At 46.4% G+C, this 21,030-nt stretch overlaps 1 protein-coding gene across 2 annotated transcripts; it reads right to left on the bottom strand.

Annotated features, from left to right (window-relative positions):
• Positions 1–1,620: 1,620 nt before the first annotated feature.
• On the bottom strand, positions 1,621–18,411 carry ATIC (5-aminoimidazole-4-carboxamide ribonucleotide formyltransferase/IMP cyclohydrolase; the record flags this gene model as incomplete). Of its 2 annotated transcripts, XM_079538754.1 has the most annotated exons (16): positions 1,621–1,740; positions 2,098–2,253; positions 2,984–3,166; positions 7,222–7,314; positions 8,081–8,209; positions 9,250–9,339; positions 10,153–10,238; positions 10,828–10,935; positions 11,087–11,212; positions 12,453–12,609; positions 12,726–12,877; positions 14,801–14,889; positions 16,739–16,805; positions 17,672–17,748; positions 18,126–18,252; positions 18,390–18,411. In XM_079538754.1, the coding sequence occupies 16 exons, from the start codon at positions 18,409–18,411 to the stop codon at positions 1,621–1,623; spliced, it is 1,782 nt and encodes a 593-aa protein (XP_079394880.1). The 2 variants fall into 2 exon arrangements, with proteins under 2 accessions (XP_079394880.1, XP_079394881.1); XM_079538755.1 differs by lacking the exon at positions 7,222–7,314.
• Positions 18,412–21,030: the final 2,619 nt, after the last annotated feature.

Raw genomic sequence — 21,030 nt, 5'->3', positions numbered from 1 at the left:
CCGACCACTGCTATTCCACAGGAAGCAATGGCGTAGCAAGCAGTCACACTGGCTAGAGCTGGGGTTAGCACAGCCAGCAAGGGAGCTTTAGAACATTGAGTAATGCACTGTTTTTATTCTGGGCTACTGTCTTAATCTGGAAGTCTCAAGCTTCTCAGCTTTGCTCAGTTCTGGATAAGAGAGGCAGGGCTGCAGCTCAAGGAGGCGTCACACACTTTGAAGGCATCTCAGTAAACCCCAAAGGGTTTTTCTCTGCTAACCTTCACATTCCAGCCAAGACTTGAGTGTTGCTGTGATGGTGCAAGGAGAAGACAAGGTAAGGCAAGGTGAGGAAGGTGGCTAGGTGACAGCATGCACACATACAGCTCTGCACACGTGTGCAAATGCTTGACAAAGGTGATCTTCCCCCATGCCAAAGGACAGCAATGAGAAGCCTTTGTCAAACAGTGCTTGTTCCTTGCATTGGAGCAGCACAACCTGAGAGTGAAACCCCAGGTCCTGTGTCTGACCACCCCACAGGCAGCCCTTATTGTCACAGAGTCACCACCTCAAGTAAATCATCCATGCCCACAGCCGTGGCAAGGCAGCAGCAGGAGCAGCAGGACCCGACCTTCCCCTCTCCCAGGTCCTTCTTACCTGTGTGCCCCTACATTAGCTTTAGCAAAAGGAACAGATGTGGACATCCCTCCCCGTACCACTGGAGATCAAAGCTGTGACAGATTGGTTTATTGCAACGCTGTGGGTTGCTCCTTGCCAAAACCGAACAGATTTTATAAAATGGAACCAAAAGATCCCTTTGAAATGGTCACTGACTGCCAGCAAAAACGTGCCTGAACTGTTACTTCACTCATCTCAACTCTGCTCCAGATTTTCACTGGTTTTCTAATCAGATTTCAAATAGGTTTAATACAAACTGTGCAGAGTGGAGAATGGAAGCAGCTCCGGGCAAGTTGCTTCCCGCATGCCCGTGGTCTGAACTCTGAACTGAGCTCTGTGCCTGGGAACAAGCACGACAAACTTGCAGGAATGAGCTCCGCCACCTTTAAGACACCCACCTGATGCTGCCTCCAGCCAAAAGCTCATCTAGGGCAGGGCTGAGCACTGCACTTGCATAAACGATCCACTTTCCTCACCCCACAACGGATCAGATGCACCTGGAAAAAAAAAGTACGTGCTAATTCCAAAGCAGTGGCTCAGTCCAGTTGACAACCCAGACTTTTATGCATTTATTTAATATGCTGGCCACAAGCCAAGCTGACACCATTCCAATGGCCTTCTAATGAACTGGTGAAGTCAGCGCACAATGTATGCCCTAAGATTTACTTCAAAAATAAACCTCAGGACACGGTATTTGCACGACACAAGACACTCTTCATACAGCTAAGAACCATGTGTTTATTTGTAAGAGATATGTAGAAACGTAGGAAAGACTCTTCTACATTAGAGGTCAAGCACCTGCACTATTATCCTCTGCTAGCGCAGGGAAAGGTCTTGTCTGCAGATCTTACAAATACATGCTAAATAAAATACAGATTGCAGTTGCCTCCTCGAGCTGGTGATGCTTCAGTCACTGCTGGTGAGACTGTGACCAAACGGGGGCCACAACAGCCCACAGGAAGCTCAGTGATGGAACAGCCGAAGGTTGGTGTGGATAAGAGTTATTCCCAGCTCATTGCAAGCTTCAATCACAACCTCGTCAGCAGCAGAGCCAGATGGGGCAGCGATGAACTGAACTCCACTCTGAACAAAGACAGAGATAAGCAGAGGGATTAGAGGACTGAAACTGCCCTGAAAAGGAACTGGCAGCCTCAGTTCTTCATTAACATCTCACTCCAAGCACTGAAAAAAAGCACAGCCTCCACTGCCCAAAGCAATTCAAAGAGGAGTTCCTCACGTGAGCGCTCAGCTCTTTTCATCCTAAACCAACAACCCCAGCAATGGCAAGATAATCACCATCCACATGAGGCCAGTAACCACACCACCACCCTGCCCAGGACACAGCACCCTCAGCACAGAGCAGAGGCATTCCCCAGAGCTGTGCACTGCGCTCAAGCAGGAAGCCCAGCCACGATGAGACCTTACCCGATGAGACCTTACCCGTTTGGCTCTGTCAACATTATCCCTAAAAGGGAAGAACGCATCGGAGCTGAGGGAGACAGCAGTCAGCTTGGCAATCCACTGCTTCTTCTCAGCTTCTGTCAGCTGTGCGGGCACCTCTTCAAACATGGCCTGCCACTTCACCAGGTCCTCATCCTGGAGGAATGAGAAATGCCAGCTCAGCCCCAAGGCACCAGCTGCTGGCAGTACCCAGCAGGGGCACGTCGGGATGAACGTCCCTCTGACCCACTGCAGCTGCGGTTTCTGCTCCCACAGCTCTGCTGCTGACAACCTCACACCAGAAATTTGACAATCCCAAGCGATGCTGGGAAGGCGCTGCCAATGTCAGCTCTTCCTGCATCCTTTAAACACCTCCTCCTCCCCTCTGCACCCCAAAATTCAAGGATCTCCTCCAAGATGCTCTGTTCAGCCTGCCTGCAGAGTGCTGCTCTGTGTCAATGCCAGCACACACCACCTGGGTGCAGAGGATGACTTCACAAATGGCAAACAGCAGAGCAGCTTGGTTTGTGATTCACCTTCTGAACAGCACTGGCGTTCTTATCCCCTTAAACCAGCAGCCACTCTGAGATGATTCATTCAGTCCCCAGTCCAGCTCTTGGCTTTCAATACTTAAAAAGGGCATGCTATTTTCTTGTCTCACTTGCACTGAGGAGGTCAAAGCGATTCCGGGAATCCAAAATGCCACAGAAGCAAACAGCAAAGCGCCAGGAGGAACAGCCAGCAGGCACGATGGGGCAGGGAGAACTTAAAAACTGAGGCTTTAACTCTGCCTCAACACCAGGGGCAAACATCCAAAGACACCAAGCTGCACACCAACGTGCACAGCATGTTCCAGGACCTCAGGACCATCGGGGAACCCTCTTACCTCTCCAATGGTGCCAGTGACGTACTGATCGATGGCGTTGGAGATCTCTGCTCTCTTCACTCCTGCTCTGAACTTCATGGAGAGCACACGTGGGTGGTGCCGCAGCCACCAGCTGTTGGCCTTGTCACCAGCCAGGCGTGTGCAGTGGATGCGGGACTGCTGGCCTGCCCCGATGCCAATGACCTGAAGAGTGCACACAAAGCACCATCACACCCCCACTTCAGAGCAATTAGCAAAGACCTCCCACAGATTAGTTGCTCCTTATTGGATCCGAGAGAAAGCATAGGTAATCAGCAAGGAAGACAAGGAAAACAACTGCATCCCCAGTCCCATCCCCTGGATATAGGGACAGACAACCTTGAAGCCATGTGCCACAGCCCAAAGCACAATGCAAACGAGCCCTGGCATCTTATCTAGGTGAGTGCAAGCTTGCACTGGAGGCAAAGCCAACTCTTAGAGCGCTGACACTACTGAAAATTAAATGTTGCTGGGGAGTCTTTGTTACTGGACACTGGCAGTACAACACCAGCTTCACTCTCCTCAGGAATCAGGGAAACTTAGTACTGTCAGGGTCAGCATATTATGCTTTCATACCTCATTACATTCAAGTCTGGAGCCAGACCAGGCAATGCTGTGCGTCTGTGGCAAGCTCTCACGCTCCCCTTCAGCCAAGATGAAACGATCAGTGCGTAAACACAGCTACTGAGCTGGGGGTCTGCCTGCTGCTCCTCAGCCCTCTGCCACAAGAGCATGCCAGGCACACAAATACACCATCTAGTCACACCGTGGCTGTCAAACCTCAGGCTGGTAGTTTTCCTTCCACAGATTTCAGAGGTTCTGCTTCCCAAAAAAAAGAGCTCCTGCCATTTCGTACCAGAGATCTGTCAGAAAGCAAGACTCTCTTCCATAATTTCCCGCCCCTACGAGGCCAGAGCTGAACTGTTCACCAGACTGCTCGCACGGGGTATCACTCCAGGGATGCTGTGTTGAAGCCAGCACTTCTGGCCACCACCTCAGAGTTTCCAGCTCAGGCTGCAGCAGATGGTAAAGCTATAAGTCAAGCACTGCCCTCAAAGGAATGAATCATTTGTCTTTAATTAATCAAGGCACAGTGACTTCACCTCTTACCAGAACCATAAAAACATGCTGCTGGATGCTGTTCCCCCAAGGAACAAATGAAAGAGTTGGGCTGCTATCTAATATCATCTGCTCAGCTGTAACTAAACAATCACCAGCACTTAGTAAACTCATAAGGATATTAAATAGATTCTGTGCTCCTCATGGCTTAGGGACACGTTCCCCCCCAGCAAACACTCCTTGATGTCTAACCTGAGCTTCTCACACTCCATCTGTTTGACCTTCAAACTTGCATGGGATTTTGCATCTCAAGGGAGCTCAGTGCCAGCTGCACACAGCTGCATGGTCTCATCAGTGGAGGCTCTTCTTCCCTACACATCCAAGAGGGATTACAATCATCACACAGCACACACCTTAACTCACATAGCCTTTAAGTGTGGGCTTAGCAAGGCAGTTCAGGCCAGCAAAAAAGTTCATAGCTGGGGTTGCAGACCAAGGAGAGTCCCAGACAGTATTTTGGCTAAAGGATGCATCCTGTAAGTTACACACTTTGGCTCAAAGCAAAGCCAAACATGTCCCATAAGTGGAATACGTGGCATGGAAAGCATGGAGTGGATCAGATGGGTAATGCCCAAAGAAACTCTGCAAAATGATGCAGGTTAGCCTGAATTTGGTCAGATTTATTCTGATGAATGAGTGAAAACAGAAGTCCTGAACATACCTGGAATTATAAAATCAAATAAAGGGCTTCACAATTGAGAAGGCAATGCGGCACTGGTGGAGAACAGTACACTAAACTAACAGGTTTGGTTTATCCTACTGTGCAGAGAACAAAGAAAGAATAATTTTGAATTGCCAAAGTCAAATAGTATGACTGGAGAAAGTGTAAGCCAGCACGTTGCAGACTTGGGCTCAGCTGCACTGAAAGTCAGACAAAAGGAGTGGAAGTGTTTATTGCAATTAGTGGCAGTTGACTTCCTGCAAATTAAGTGACACTCAGGCCCATTAATGCTTCCTCCCACTCCAGCCTTCCCTAGGACTCATTAACACCAAGCCCCAGCTGGAGCCGTAGTGAAGCCAGGCTGTCAAAAAGGCTCTGGTTATCTGATGCAAGGGAGTGTTGGAACAGAACAGAAACAGTGCAAAGCTGAAACAACCCCTGGAAAAACAAAAGCAACGGAACTGAAAGAACACTGGATTCCCCCAGCGTGGCTCACATAACCTCAATAAGCCACATCCTGGAAATGGATTTGAACTGGAAATTACTTCTTGTTCCCCACTCTCGATTCCTGCTATTTTCTTTTGCACCCAAATATTCCTGAGCACAGCTGGTGTCACATCACAGTAGGAGATATCATCAGCAGTTAATTCTGCACAGCATCACCACAACAAACCTGAACTTACCAGCATCTTAAGACTCTTTTTCTGTGGACATCATTTCCTGCCCATCTTGGGAACAACAGTCTCACCGCTGAACAGCCTCAAGAGGCTTTTTTGACATTTCAAACCTGGGAGGCAGCTGCAATCTGAGCTCCTCCATCATCGCCTGCAGCATGCTACACTGCTATTTCTGCATTTGGACTCTTAGAAGTCTCATTAGGAAGACATTAAGCTTTGATTTGAACACAGATCTGCCACTCTTGTTGAGTAAGTGACTGGAATGGCTGCTGACCTTTACAAGACAGACTGCAGCATACAAACCTCTCCTCTTTGCCTTTCCTGTCACATATACAGCAAACCAAGACAATGTACGTTAATACTTGACTGAAATACATCCCTGCAAATACACAAAGCATCCATGAAGCAAGGCTGCTTACACCCCTGCCTGCCCACGCTGCCTTCCACGCCTCCCTCATGCCTTCTTCCTTCCATATGGCACACGCATTACCACACACACACTGCAGAAGCAGCTGCAGCAACATGGTAAGTCTAGATTTAGCAAAGCACTAAGGAAACTGCTGCTGTGTTAAGGGAAAAGGAGCAAAGATAGTGTCACCTTTGTTCTGGGGCCATGAGAATTAATGCTCTTGAGGACAGAGATCCATTCAAGAGCAAGAAAAAAAACAGAAAGGAAAAGGAAAGAAAAATGCCAGGTCTCCTGAGAGGTGTTTTCAAGAGCCATGCAGCACGTGAGCCTAAAAAATACTGTGAGGCAGTGCTGCAGTGTTTCCAGGCTGTAAAAACAATCTGACACATGCAGATGTAAGAACAGCACTGCAGTTCATTCACAGTCTGTTACCTGAAACACATCGATCATTTGCTTGATGCATCTTGATAACTTATGAGACCACCAGCATTCTTTGGCTTCTATTTCTGAATCATTATGATTTTTAAATAACCTGAGTTATGGAAAAGTTGTCGTGGAGAGCACAGAGCCAGCTGAACAACAGCATTACAAGCATGAGCCTCTGGGCCAAAATAAAATAATAATAACTTTCAACACGTTTACAATAACTTTTGGTTTACTGACTTGAACTGAACACCTAGTGATGACTTAGGACTTCAGAATTCAAGATCAGTATCCCACATCTGATAACACCCCCCTGAATTCCAACATCCATTGTAAGCTCTTAAAAACCAAGAAGCACAGAAGATTTCTGATGTCCACAGGGTGTTAGAATGAAAATAAAATAAAGCTCCGACCCATCAGGACAGTCAGAATCCAGCTGTGAAAGCTACTGTCACTTCCTAAGGCTTTAAACAGACCACAGCATATGCACATGCCCTCACAAAACGATTAAAGGCAGAACAGTTACAAAGAAATGACTCAAGGCCTAACTAGCAGAAGCACGTAAGTGCTTTTCCAACCCTATCATTGAAAGAGCCAGCCTTGTCATTATCATGAAAAAAATATGTTAGGTTTAGGTTTTGAAGCTACTTTAAGAGAAACACGCTTAGCTACTGTTCTGTTCCAGGGCAGTTCATCTGTATTTCATAGAACCATAGAAGGGCCAGGGTTGGAAAGGACCACAATGATGATTGTCAGGTTTCAACCCCCTGCTATGTGCAGGGTCACCAACCACCAGACCAGGCTGCCCAGAGCCACATCCAGCCTGGGATATTTGTTTCATAGCTTCCTCTGTGCTAAATGATTTAAAACCCTGTGCCTGACCAAAGCACTCTGATCAGCTTGGCTTGGAAGCGCAGTCTGGTTTGGTTACCTGCCCATCCTTGGCGTAGCACACTGAGTTGGACTGGGTGTATTTGACAGCAATGCTGGCAACAATCAGGTCTCGGACAGCAGACTCAGGCAGCTGAAACAAAAATGCCACTGTCAATCTCACTGACTCAATCTTACCAGGTCCAGATCATTCTATCAGCAGCCCTCATCCTGCAAAGCCTTCTGGATTTGCTTCCTGCCCTCAGAAGTGCTCACAGGCCAAAAGCTGAGCATATACTCACCTGTGCACAGCACCATAATACCAGCTCATGAAATCTGCATCAAAAGATGATTCAAGTACACTCCATTGCTGATTTATTAATATGATTTTTATTACCTCAAGGTCTGAGCTTGCTTCTGATCCTGTGACTAATAACGTACTCGTTAACATCTGTTTTTTTAATGAGAACAGTGAGACACTGGAATAACTAATAGTTATCTGATGATGTGGACCCTAAGTGATGAGCAACATCAGGAAGGCCTGAGTTTATGCACTGTATATAAGAGGGGGAACAACACAGTGAGTCAGAGTGGCATCACAGTGGATGCCTAGAACACACCGTCTCACCCTAAGAACTGAAACAAGGTGACTTCTCAGAAATAAGAAATATAAATATTTTGGTAGTCTGAAATAAAGTACAGGGCCCAGCTTCTCTTATTTACACAGGAATTGAAACAAAAACAAACTACCCTGGTTTGCCCAAGCATTTTTGGCCAAAAAGCTTGCTGCATTGTTTTATAGAAAGCTTCATGTCGTTAAAATGCAAGAGCTCTTAAAATACAACAGGGCTGACTTCCTTGATGAAAGCACATCATGGAGCTCTACCAGTTTTTTAGCTCCTTTATCTTCTAAGACTTACAGTTTTATTCTTTGTAACAACGTTCTTGAACAAGGACTGGTCAATGACAGCATTGTTCCTCTTCTGCATGAGCTGCAATCCATAGAGGGTTCGAATCTCATTGTCATCTGGCTCATAATTAGGGTCCATCTAAAAGCCAACAGACGGGGCAATAAAACACTGAGCTCTTCAAAGCTCCAGTAATAGCTTAGGTTGGAACATTCTCAAAAGAATCCAGAAGTGAACTGTTCAGAGAAAGCAGTGTTAGAACATCAGGAGGAGTTAGAATTAATTGGAGCACTAAGGTCTCAACAGCAGGAGGTGACAATGAAAGGGTGAAGGGGGGTAGAGCAGTTTACATGCTGATATACAACCACCCGTGTCGAAAGCCAACAGATCTACAAAGCCTTCCCATCTTTCACAGAAAGGTGAAAGCATCCACACACACAGCAAAGTCAGAAATATTTTGAGGAGAGTTCCTATGCACCTGAATGTACGACTCCCAAAGCCTTCAACATCAAACCAGTGCACACGATTATTTCCAGAGATGCACTTCCTTGGGGAACACCCATAGAAGCTTGCAGCACAGTTAAGCCACACAAAAGTATGGGGCCAAGTTAAATGGAACTCTTAAACTCTTAAACTGCATTAAGGTCTACCCAAGCACAGGTGATTTAGAGTTCTGACAGCCCCTGTTCAGCTAACTGAGACATGAAAGAAACCAGGTTAAGGCTACTAGCTCCAAATACAACCATGTACACACTTGGTATGGTTTTGCTAATCCCTTGAAGTTACTTCAGATCAACTCTCCTTAGTACCCCTGTTCAGACAGGCCCTAAAGCTACAGACTTAACCAATATAACCTCATCCTTGCCAAGCTAATTGAATTCAGGAGGTAATCAGCTGCCAAGATTGTCTGCAATTTCATTCCTTCCTTGCCTGAAGCTCCGGAGCCATCTTCTACAGTTCCCTTGGTAGCAAGGCTACAATTGCAATTTCAGCTAAGCCTTGGATTTTCTTCCTGTAATGTTAATGTTCTGTACTCAGATTCAGGCAGAAGTAGGATGTGTTTGGCTTACACTGCAGGGAAGTCTGGACTCCCTGGTCCAGATAGCTGTGAGTGCTATGCAGACACTAACATCTGGTACAGGGAGAGCACTGCAGGGCTGGAGGGCAGCAGGACTACAAACCTGGAGGACACAGTAAGCACCATTCTTCTTTTTGGAAAGGATTTTGAGAGCTTCTTCCTCATAGCCAGGAGCTACCACACCATCAGATACCTGCAACACAGAGATCTCAGCACCTATGTCAAAAAGAGAGGGGCTAACACTGCAAACTCTCCCTGCCATATCCAGAAAGGCAAAGGTTTGCCTCTCAGAGGTCTCTAAGTACTATATAGTACTGAAGGCATTACTACAGCATCTTTTTCACTCCTTGAAACAGGAAACAGCAGTGATGTTCAGCCCATTGCAGGAGTTAGGAGAAAAAAAACCCAAAACCTCTCTTTATACACAACAGAATTGATAACTAATGTACTCTTCTAGGGGTAAAACTACCTACGTGTGACATCCTCACTTCTCAGCTCCAACATGCCTAAAACATAATTATATATATTATAGTTATTTCAACAGTGATCCTCTTGATGACAGAAAGTCAACAAAACACTGCCTTAACAGTGTTGAAGATGAGTTTACATTAATCAGTGCCACGAAGCATGAAGTTTAAACGTATTTCGTTCCTATCCTCATCACCTAACAACGATGGGTTTTTTCCTTTGTTGTTTTAATCGAGTACCAAATGTTGTCCTCACAAACACCACCTTTCATTTATTTGAAAAGAAATCTCCAATGCACAAGACAGCTTCTTGCACCGTGCTTTCTCCTCTCAAGAAAATCAGAAGCAACACATAGCAGGATGAGTGTCCTGTAAAGCATCAGCTCCCAGCACCCCAGACACTGAATCATCTGAACAGCCAATAAATGGCCTTGAGTTAAACAGGTCAAATCCAAACACAAATGGCTGCCACAACCCAACGGCTCCATCTACTGGGATGCTCCCTTTTCCCTCAAATGATTTACTGCTGCTTAACGAACCTCTCTGGAAATAATCTTAGCAGTAGGCACATCACAGATATCAGACAAGGCAATGAAGTCACCGAAAGAAGACATCCGATCAGCACCTGCAAAATGACATTTTCTAGTCATTCATCCAACTGTGGCAGAATATTTCCACAATCATACACTGGCTTTCTGTGGGCAATGACCAAAAGTGGTCCCTAAAGTAGTGAAAAATGAAGCACACGTGCCAATGTATCCTTTAACTTGACTGTACCTATGTTCACTTTGTCTTCCATAATCTGTCAGGTTTATTTTTTTTGCCACAGACAATGAGATAATTAGCAAAGTACCTCAGCTAAGCTGAGGAGGAAATTTTGATTTCTAAGTGTTTGGGTTTTTTTTGTAAGCTCTGAACTTCAAAAGTATATTAAAAAAAAATATATTGGGAAGAAACATTCCTGTTCAAGTAAGTATTCCCTAGCAGGAATCTTATCTGCAGAAGGCTGAGTGTGCTTCCAGCCTTAGCTCACTTGGACAGCAGATTCTGATATGTGGGCAGTTTGTTCATTTAGTCAGTTGCTTCTGGAGAAAAACCTAAAGAGGAGGAGTAGACTACAAAGGGGAGAGCCAGCAAAAAGCAAAACAGGCTGTTCAGAGTAGAGCCTTAAGCAGAACTCTTGGGACAGGTTAGTTTATTCCCGGGCCTCTCACCTCTGCTTCGAGCGTAGGCAGATGCCAAGGGTGTTAAGGTCTTGTGTAAATCATGCACCATGCAGACTTGTGCCTCCTCCTCGCTGAGAGGTATTCCAACAGCAGCACCTAGTGGGAAACACAAGCAGGGCACTCAAACCAGAACCCTTCCCTCGAGCCCTGCCCCTGGGGCCCTGTTAAGACACAGGTACCACTGGCAGGGCCTGCCAAAAGTCAGTCTGTTCAAAGAGAAAAGTATGGCAGCAAGGAGCCACTCTACCTGCAGGACTGACGTGTTTGAAGGAGGCTGCAGCAGGGATCCCTAATGCCTGCTTGAGTTCCTTCACCAGCTGCCAGGCGTTGAGAGCATCACACAGGTTGATAAACCCTGGAGAGCCATTCACCACTGCAAGTGTAGAGTACAAACAGATTAAAGCAGGCAAGGCCCTCTCCCTAGAGTCTGCAGAGATTGTTTCCCCACCAGGAATGGGAATTGGTACAACACTGCTCTTTAAAAATGACCCAGGCTCCTCAGCAACAGGCTAACCACCCTGGAAAGCTTCAGTGGCTAAACTAAATGCATGGCATCTCCAGTTATTGTCAAATGAACCATTCACAGCCACAAAGCTTAGAGCAAAGTGCTTGATCTGGCACAGATTTCTGACAAAAGGACCAAGAGTAAAAGTCCTTTGGAAGTCTGCTCCCAAAACCTTTTGCCCCAGCACACATAAAACTGCAAGATCAGCACTGACAAAGCAGGACTGGGATCATTTCAAAAGCTTAAACAACTCTTGTCTCTTGAAATGTAACAATACGTAGCCAGACAGATGAATGCAATATTATTCTGCTGCCAAACCCAGGAGGCAGACTTGAAAGCGAATCAGTTTCCAGTACAGGAGTAGAAAAGCCTCCTAGAAGATACAAGGCAGAGCTTCTTTTCACCGGCATTAAAAATCATCCTAAGAAAGTCTGGCAACTTTTGTTCTCTCCAAACTAGAGATTCCCCCATGGCATAAGGCTGTGGTGGGCATGCACCTGGTAAAAAGGAGAAGACAGACACCAGGCGTGTCTCAAGCCTTGCAAGTGAGACTGGTGTTCCCTGACACTGTCACCATTAGCAGCAACAGTACTCTGGAAAATTGAGGCAATAAACCCCTGCTCAAAACGGTCACAGAAGGAAAAGTAACAGAAATCATTCAAGCCTGGAGAAGAACAGCTTGATTCCTGGACAGCAACTGGGGACGTGAAAAGACTGGGCATGTACTAAATGAAGAACATGAGCAGAAAAGCATCTTGAAACAATGATGACTTTTCCTCTGCAAAACCTCAAGCTGATGTCAAACAAGAAGCCCATTACGTGGAACTGCCTGAAGCTCTTCAGTGTGGACACACCAACTTACACTCAGAGGGAACACGGAGCTCCCATTAAGTCTCATGGGGATAAGCAGACAAGCTTTTCTGTCTCACATGGCTCAACCTTCCCATCACAAACACAGTGCCCCTCAGCATAAAGTGGTTTAACATCAGATACTGCTGGGCATCCCTTGCATTAAGCACAAGATGGTATCTCAGTTCTAAAGGCACTGGCAGACATGCCTGCTCGCCCACCCACCCTCTTTTATTGCTCCCCCTTGCCAGGGCCTCACCTGTCAGGGGAAGCTTAGGCCTGGTGGTGTAGAGCTGTGCAGGACTCTGGTGAGGATTCATGCCGTACCTCAGGGGCAGCTGGGACACCCCCTTGCTGTACTCCTTCCTAAAGTAGTCAGAGATGGCTGCATCGTACTGAGCAGTGTGGGTGAAAGCCTGGGGGCAGAACGGAGGATGCTTGTCAGCTTACAAACATCAACTTCCAAACGATTCGGCGTTTCAAATGAAAGACAAAGTAGCCTTGGCCTCTGCTGTGAGCAAGCATGTCTCACCTTCAGTGCAAGGTGACGTCTGGTTTCTACTGAAGTGTCTTTGTCCTTTGATGCTGCCATCTCTTTAGCTACAGAAGAGTAGTCTGCAGGATCACACACAACTGTCACACGAGCGTGGTTCTTAGCAGCTGCCCGGAGCAAGGCAACTCCTCCTGCAAAAGAAGCATGGAGGAACAAGGCACTTCTCATCTGGACTCAGCACAACCTCAGCATACGAGGCCAAGAAGGGACATGCACCTAGCAATCACTTGTGCCAGATGGATGTGCCCACCTTCCCGGGCTCTGTTGAGAAAAGTGGCCATAACAGCATCTCAAAAACGCACGAGGCAGTCAGCTAGTATGATTCAAACCAGTGCTGAAGGTGCAAAAAAACAGCACAGCTGCAGGGATGAGAAAGTAATTGAGTCTCATGCTGTGCAGAGCACCTGGGGAAAGAACACCTTCCAGCAGCACAGCCACATCCTGAAGAGGACAGCTATCTGCACATATTGCTTACACACCATCCTCTGCAACGCAGGGCTGGGGAGGAGTCTACAGGAAGATTTATTTCTCTTCTACCAAGCAACTGAGGTTCTCAAATCTCTCTGCAAATATTAATGAATACCGTGCAGGTCCTCTGTGTGAGATAAAAGGCCATGCCTCCCCCTTAAATCTGACTCTGCACAGCGATTATAACACTTTAAATCATATAGGATACTAGGCTGTAGCAACAGAAAAGCAGAGGCTGGCATTGCTACATACAGAGCAAGTACTACTTCATAAAACATTTAATAAAGAGCTCTGCTGGGCATCGTTTGGGCTAAACTACTGCAAGAAAATTCAATCCCAATCCAATCTCATGGCACAAAACTGTGCCTGCACTGTGCACAAGCTGTCGTGCAGAGATGCTGCAGCGAAGCAAAGGCAAGTCTTTGGGGGTTAATAACCAGCACGAAGAGCAGAACTGCTGATAATACAGGCATCCGTGCTTCTAAACTCAGATCCCTAACTACCCTCCTGCACATGCAGACCCACTTCTTTCCCTGTAATGCCTTCCCAGTTCAGCCTCTTCTCTCCAAAACTGGTTTTTATTTTTATTACACTCCAAGAGGTTCTAGAAGAGATTTAATTGGCTCTCAGTAGGAAGCATGCTCTACATTCTCCTTCCTTATAGTCCCTTATGTTGAGCAGTGCACACCTCCCCCATTTACACAGCATGGCCTGCCAGCCTGTTTAAACAGCCACTTGCTATCGCTTAAAAGCAATGAGGTTTACCCAGCTATGCCTCTCAGTCTCCTCCTTGTAGCCCTCGAGCTCCTCAGCTGACTTCAGTGGAGGAGAAAAAGCCACCAGGAAAACTAATTTCCTGCATGTTCCTAGGAAGTGATGCAGAAGACAGAATTTGTGGCCCATCTTCATTCTTTCCCAGAAGGAGGCAGTTGCAATAAGAGCTGCAGATTTACTACAGTATTAGATGCTCACTACAAACTACATCATGTCAAGGTGAGATTGGCTGTCAAAAGAACTAGTTTGCAAGTTATCAGCAGGTAGTTTCTGCACACAACTTCTGCCTGACACAGAGAAGTTCTCAGTAACACGCTTCCTTCTTGAATATTCTCACAACACACCAGCAGCCTGGCTTGGTTGTCCTTAATTTACTTTCCTATGCCAACAACCATGGATGTGATGTTTTGAGCGTGTGATGAGAATAATCCTGTTGCTGTCAATATGTTCATAGATGACCTGGTAACTATTGCTAGGAGCAAGTAATCCATATGAGCTTAAGTGGCCAGCTCACCTGGAGGCCACAGACAGAAACCTCTTAGGGTACAGGATCCTTTATCTCGTTCCTTTAGTCACAGCACAGAAATTGTTCCTGTGACCATAACTTACAAAAGGAGTATAGCAAAAGCATTTTGTTCCTGCAAGAAAGCATCCTAAAGAGTAACAAACTCACTCCCTGTACTCCCACAAAATCAAACAGATGTCTGATGATTCCTTACAAGCGCGCAAGGCCTCCAAACAAAAAGGACTGAGATCACTTCAAGAACCATTAAGTTTGCCTGGAGAATAAGTTTATTCTTCCTTTAACTTACCAATGTCAATCTTTTCCACTGCTTCTGGTACAGTTACACCCGGAGAAGACACAGTCTTCACAAAGGGGTAGAGGTTACACACCACAACTCTGAGAATTAAGGAGAAATCAGGGTTACTCAGCAAGAAGTTGCATGGTCAGGCTTGACTTGATATGCACAAGGTATTATCAGTGTTTTTGTGGCGTGATCAATGTAAGATCCTACAGGCAAGGCTTTCTCCAGAAGAATGGTGGTGTACAGCCATGAAGCAAGAGGCGTTACAATGGTGAAACACCATGGGGGGTGGTATCACAGGCACATACAGGTTAGCTCTATGCATTATACAGTGTTACAGTGGTTAGTGCCACAGTTTACAGCTAGCTAAGGAAGAATTCCTTTCAATGCGTGGTCCTGTGTTCAAACGTTTTGTCATTTTGGTGCCATTTCAAAGAACTTCAGAGTGGGCTCTCAGCCCTGCTGAAAATAAGCATCAACCAACTTTCATGTAATAGCAAGCACTGCAAACAAAGCACAACCAACCAATCTGATTTTCCTCAACTTTTCCAAGAGCAGAAGACACCCTACATGCCACTTTCTGGCAGTGACATTATAATAATAATAAAAAAACACAACAATATGTGAAACCTGAGAGGTATTTAGTGCACAGCCTGCGTCCCACAACACCATCCTATGTCTCTGAATTTCTACTAAAACATCTTTTTTTTTTGCCTGTTCTGTTTCCACTACTTTCTTCTTCCCATCCATTTGTGCCCCTGACCCGTTGCAAACCATCAGCAATCTGTAGACTTTTGCTAATGCTTTTATCTGTGGAAATCAACATAATATCAAGGTTTCCGACCATGATGCGGGTAGGTAAACTTAATGCAACCATACAAAGACCCCCTCTGCTGAGGATCAGCTCCTTCTGCTTTACATAAGATGATCTAAATTATTACTTTGGATGCAAATGCATGACTTGATGTCACTCATGTAAAAACATGACTCCCCTGTAACTCAGCAGAGCCTGCCATTAAAATGCAGTGTATTCTGAACAGCTCCCACTGCAGAGTCATCTATGAGGACTCCTGTGGTTTTAAATTCCAGGTTTTCAAATTCAGCCTGGAAACCCATTCATCCTAGGCACAGGTCCTTTGAAATCATTCAAACAAAAACCACAGAGATGGACTCTGGCCTACTCACCATAGGCAATCTATACCCCTCTGTCTTGGCTACATCTACAATTTACTATGTATGATTCAACCACTTATTTCTAAACCTAACTAGTGACAGAAGTGGCTGCTCACAATCACTACATTGCTAAAATCAAGTAGTTAAAACAGTCCCAAGCTGCCCTGCATAAGAACAGCAAGTAAATGCATTCTAACAAAAAGAGGAGGAAAAAAAAATAAATCTTGTGCATGTGTTAGTGGATGAACTGTGTGACTTCATTTTCTGGCTCCAACTCTTTCTCAGGGTGGCCAAGTAAGTTTTCTGGTTTTCATCTGTTTTCTGTCTCACAAACGATGCATGTTCTTGACCTGCTTTGCACATCTAGTCTTTACTCATGTTGAAACTCAGTAAACATTATGTAAATCTCAAAGGGTATGTTTACTAAGCAAGTACTGCCATCTGATCAAACACCCAGAGCCGAGCTGAGAGGAGCTGCACCAGCTCCAGAAGCACTGAATTCAATTTTGCAGTAACAGTAATAAGGGCCCAACAACAAGTCTCAAAATTCACAGATAAAAAATTCCACGGAAAACACTTTGTAACTTTGTTTAAATTGTTTGTGCAGTGCAGAAAATCATGCTTTTAAAAACAGAACATCTCCCAAGAGGAAGAAGACCGCAGTTTTTCTGGTGTGCAGATCCCCACTGCTCCCATCCACCAGCATCCACTGATTTCCAACGTTCATTTCTGATAACTGACACATTGCATCTCACCTTCCCCAGAATTTACCTTACAAGGCTGAAATCTTGTTTGTTCATATCAGCATTATCTTCTGGAATGTTGCGAGCCAAGATGCCTAGTTACAAAAATAGCACATCCTCATTAAAATACAGAACTGATGCTGCAACAAACACTTTTTTGAATTCAGCACTTCTCTTCAGACTGTGCTTCTCAGATCCATAAGCTTTTTTACTCAAGTTCAGATGGTCCTCAGATGGTCTTCCATTTTCCTGGCTCTGTGGTTGTTCAAACTCCATATTAACAATTTTTTTGGCTTTTTTTTCCCCCCAATACAAAATTCTGGAGGATTCCAAGTGCTGAACAGCAACCTCAAAGCCATCCTTCATAAACATTCCCTTGGTAACCTGGGAATGCTAAAGCTGACAAGGAGATCATGGAGAGGAAAGAGACACCTGTCACTCATCAGCCAGCAATAAGCAAAGCTATGAAACAACTGAAGCAAGAGGCTGTGCCTCTAGTAGAGCAGCACAGGCAGCTGGCTGAGGTCTTAGAGCCAGGAAAGATCACAGCACGCAGAGATCACCCCCTAAAGACTATACTGTCATGTTCCTTCTGCTGCACATCAAATTCACCCACGGGTTAAAAATCAGTGGAGCTCTCTGCCTGAGCAGGCCTGAAATTGCCTAAACAAAGAAGTCACAAACGCATCTGCAGAGGAGCCCCATTACTTCTAGCTCCAGGGATGGAAAGCTCTAATTGCAGAGATGCCAGCAAAGGAGCAGAGGAAGTAATTCAGCCACCACACGCTTCTTCTCCACCTCGTGCATCATACCTCTCCTTTTGCTGCTAGAGCAAATCTGTATTTATTTCTCAGTTCTTCCTCACAATCCTTAAAAAAACCACATCCATCAATCTCTTCCTTCCACCCTCCCTGCCCACGGATCTCTCTTTCAGACTGGAAACACACCATGAGGAACATACCAGCATGGACTGCAGGATGAAGGGTTTTCACACGTCCTCCTAACATCTCAGGGAACCCTGTCAGGTCCGAAACGTCTCTGCTCAATGAGAAAACACACAGCATCATCAACTGAAGTACCACAACGACTTCGCCTACAGGTTCAGTGTTTAATTCGCCTTAGGGGGCATTCTGATCTACTGGAACGTTAAGATGCATCATTAAGACGCAGAAAGGTGGCAGGGAGTGCTGGATCTCTTGGGTTTATTCGGGGAGTGGAAAGTTGCCATCTTTTGCAACGCCATCCCTTGGGAATACTCGTTCCCGTGGACAGGGTAAAGCGACCATCCTTTGCTTCAGGCTTCGCTGATAACCAAGCGAGGGGGGGGGCAGTAAGTCTGAGTGTCGGACGGCAGAGGACGAGGCTCCACGTGAGGCGCAGCGGTCGCGCAGCGTGGCACGGGACCATAGGCGTACCTGACGGGCAGCCCCGCATCCCTCAGCGTTGCGGCCGTTCCTCCCGAGGCGATGAGGCCCAGACCCAAAGCGTTCAGGCTCCTAGCGAACTCCACCAGGCCCGCCTTCTCCGAGACGCTGAGCAAAGCTGAAAGGCGAAAAGGCCGCGACGTGGGAGATGAGGCCTTCAGAAACTCCGCAACTCTCAAACCCACCCCTCAGCACATAACCGCCGCGCGGCCGCCATGTTGCGCGCGCCCCCCCCCCCCCCCAGCCCAGCGTTACCGAGCTGCTGCCGGGCGGCCATGGTGCGCGTTGCGGGCGAGAAAGGGAGGAAGGAAAGGAGCGATGGAGGGCGGCCCGAGGGGATTTGGGCTCCAGCAGCAGCACCACGTGGGACCTCCGCCCCACCCCGGGTCGAGAGGGCGGGGAGGAAGAGGCAGAGCTCGGGTTAAACGTTGCCGCTTAAAGCGTTGTGCTGCAGGGCCCGCTTGGGCCCGTGCGGCTGTGTGGGGAGCTGTGCCCGCGCCGCAGCTGCAGGATGTCCTCTAGCAGCAGTTCTCAACGGCGTGCTTCGTGTTTATTATGGAATCGTGGAGTTATTCGGCTTGAACAGACCGCTAGAATCGCGCAGTCTGACCCCAGCCCGTCCCCCAATGCCACATCGTGAGTGCTTCCAGAGATGGTGACCCACTGCACCCTGTGCCAGCACAGCACCGCTCCTTCTATGAAATTATTCCTACAATCCAACCTGCACCTCCCGTGGTGCGACTTCAGGCCGTCTCCTTTCATCCTGAGTTTTGATTTGGGACTTCCACACGTGCATCTGTTGGGCTTGTATCTCCCAAGGAGCCGCTCTCTGCACGCTGGGAGCAGGCAGGCTGTGTGTTAGAAAAGAAGAAATTAATGCAAGTTTGCAGATCCTACAGTAAACTGGGAAGCGCACCCAGAAAACCAGGCTGTTGTGATTTGTGGGTCCGTAGGCTTGGGCAGTATTGTCTGTGTAAGAAAGAGTCAAGCAAGACATGCAGAACAGTAAATAAAGTTGGTATATGTATTACTCTGAGTAGCAGCTAGTGACAAGCAGTAATAAATTACTGCTCAGGAGCGCGGCTGGGGCCAAATGAAAATATACTGCTAAGTGGTACATGAGCACCATCATTATGAAAATACATACCTTGGAGAGAACTGCTGTTGTACACGGAGCGCAGAGCGGTGCAGCCGAGGTGGGCTTTGGGGATGATGAATGGACGTGAAAATGAAAGATTTGACGGGGCTCTGCTTATTTATCTGGGGTTGGAGATCAATTGCATATTCTGGGGCAGCATATTCTGGGAGATGCTAAGGACCGCTGTGCATGCTGCTTGCAAAGCAGGGTGTTTGGAGATGCTGCAGATGCAAGCAGATGGCCATGCTGGCCTATGCACGAGAGGACAGAGCTGATACTGCTTTCAGACAAACAAAAAGGCATTATCAGCATAAATAGTGGCATTCGGGATTTTTTGCTTGTCCAGCGAGTTTGCTGTCCCTCAAATCCAATCCCTTGGATTGAGGTGAGGCTCCTGTTTGCTCAGGAGCTTGCGTGGAAGGGTGGAGGTTTGAGTTTACACCGTGTACCCTTGGTCTGATGTCCAAGATGGTGTCCAAGGCTGTCCTGGCTGTGTGCTGTTGTGTATTGATATAGATGTGACAGAAGCATCCTGGTTTTGGGGTGGCCGCACCAAGAAAATAAATCATCTGCCTCCCAAAATGTTTAGTTTTGCTTTATAGAGCTTAACAAATTAACTGGGGGTGATTTCTCTTTGGTGATATTTACAGGATATTCAAATGCCTTGTGCTCTGCTCACATTCCTTTATTTATTCGATAGGAGTGATGTCTGACTGGAGTTTTTCTGGTGTTACAGGCAGATGCAGAAAGGTCGCAGGAAGAGCTGTATCTCTGGGATTTATTCAGGGAGTGGAAGGTTGTGATCTTCTGCAGAGCCATCCCTTGGTAATGCTCATTCCTGTGGACAGGGAAAAGTGACCATCCTTTGCTTCAGGCTTCACTGATAACTAAGCAAGCAGTTCACCTAACTAAGCAAGAAGTTCACCTTGAGCCAAGGCCACAGTAGCATCATACTGGAAATCACGGGAAGAGGTAAATACTACAATTATAAATACTAAATTAAGGTTATTTCTAAATTGTACCAGGCCTACATCCAGAAGAAGAAATTCAGACTTAATTAGCAATGTGCTGTGCTGTGTGAGATGCAAAAGGAGAGTAAAGTTGAATAGACACACAGAAGGGATGGTGTTCCTGGTTTTGCTGTTGTCAGGGCAATACCTTAGATTCCCTTCTTTTGAGACCACAGGGAGTAATCGCAATGCTTTCCAGCTTGGCTGTGAGTCCCTGTTTAAGCTTATTCTCTATTGTTACTTTTTTTCATGGCCAAGAGGAATGTAGAGAAAACAGGTAAATTTGGCTGTGTGTTAATTTGTTAGGGTAGGAGGCCAACCTAGGTTTCTCCAGCTATCACTGCAGCTGCTGGGGGCTGGCAGAAGAGTGGGCTTTACCTAGCAGTGAACCAGGAAAGACCCAATCCAGAATATAGGAACCAAAGCACAAGTCTCTGCAGCCCTGCCTCAATAAGAAAGGTGTCATCCACAATGAGTGCTACAGCAGTGGCCTCAGCAAACATGCCTCACGGCCATGAGGTCACTTTGATAAAAGCATGTTACTGTGTGCATTGCTACCTAGACAAAAAGTCTTCAACTTGGAAATTATTTATCATGCTATATCTGGTTTCATAAACAAGCTTGCTTCCCTGCTTTTATCTGTATGCCTCTGCATGCTCTGTTCACGTACAAACAACCTCTTGCCTCTTTTATGTACTTTCTGTACTACCTGCATGCAGAAATGCTGTCTTAGCACAGTCATATTTAG

This window comes from Tetrao urogallus (assembly GCF_951394365.1).
Source record: "Tetrao urogallus genome assembly, chromosome: 8".
In the NCBI taxonomy this organism is placed as follows: Eukaryota; Metazoa; Chordata; class Aves; order Galliformes; family Phasianidae; genus Tetrao; species Tetrao urogallus.
This window is presented reverse-complemented; position numbering and strand designations above follow the sequence as displayed.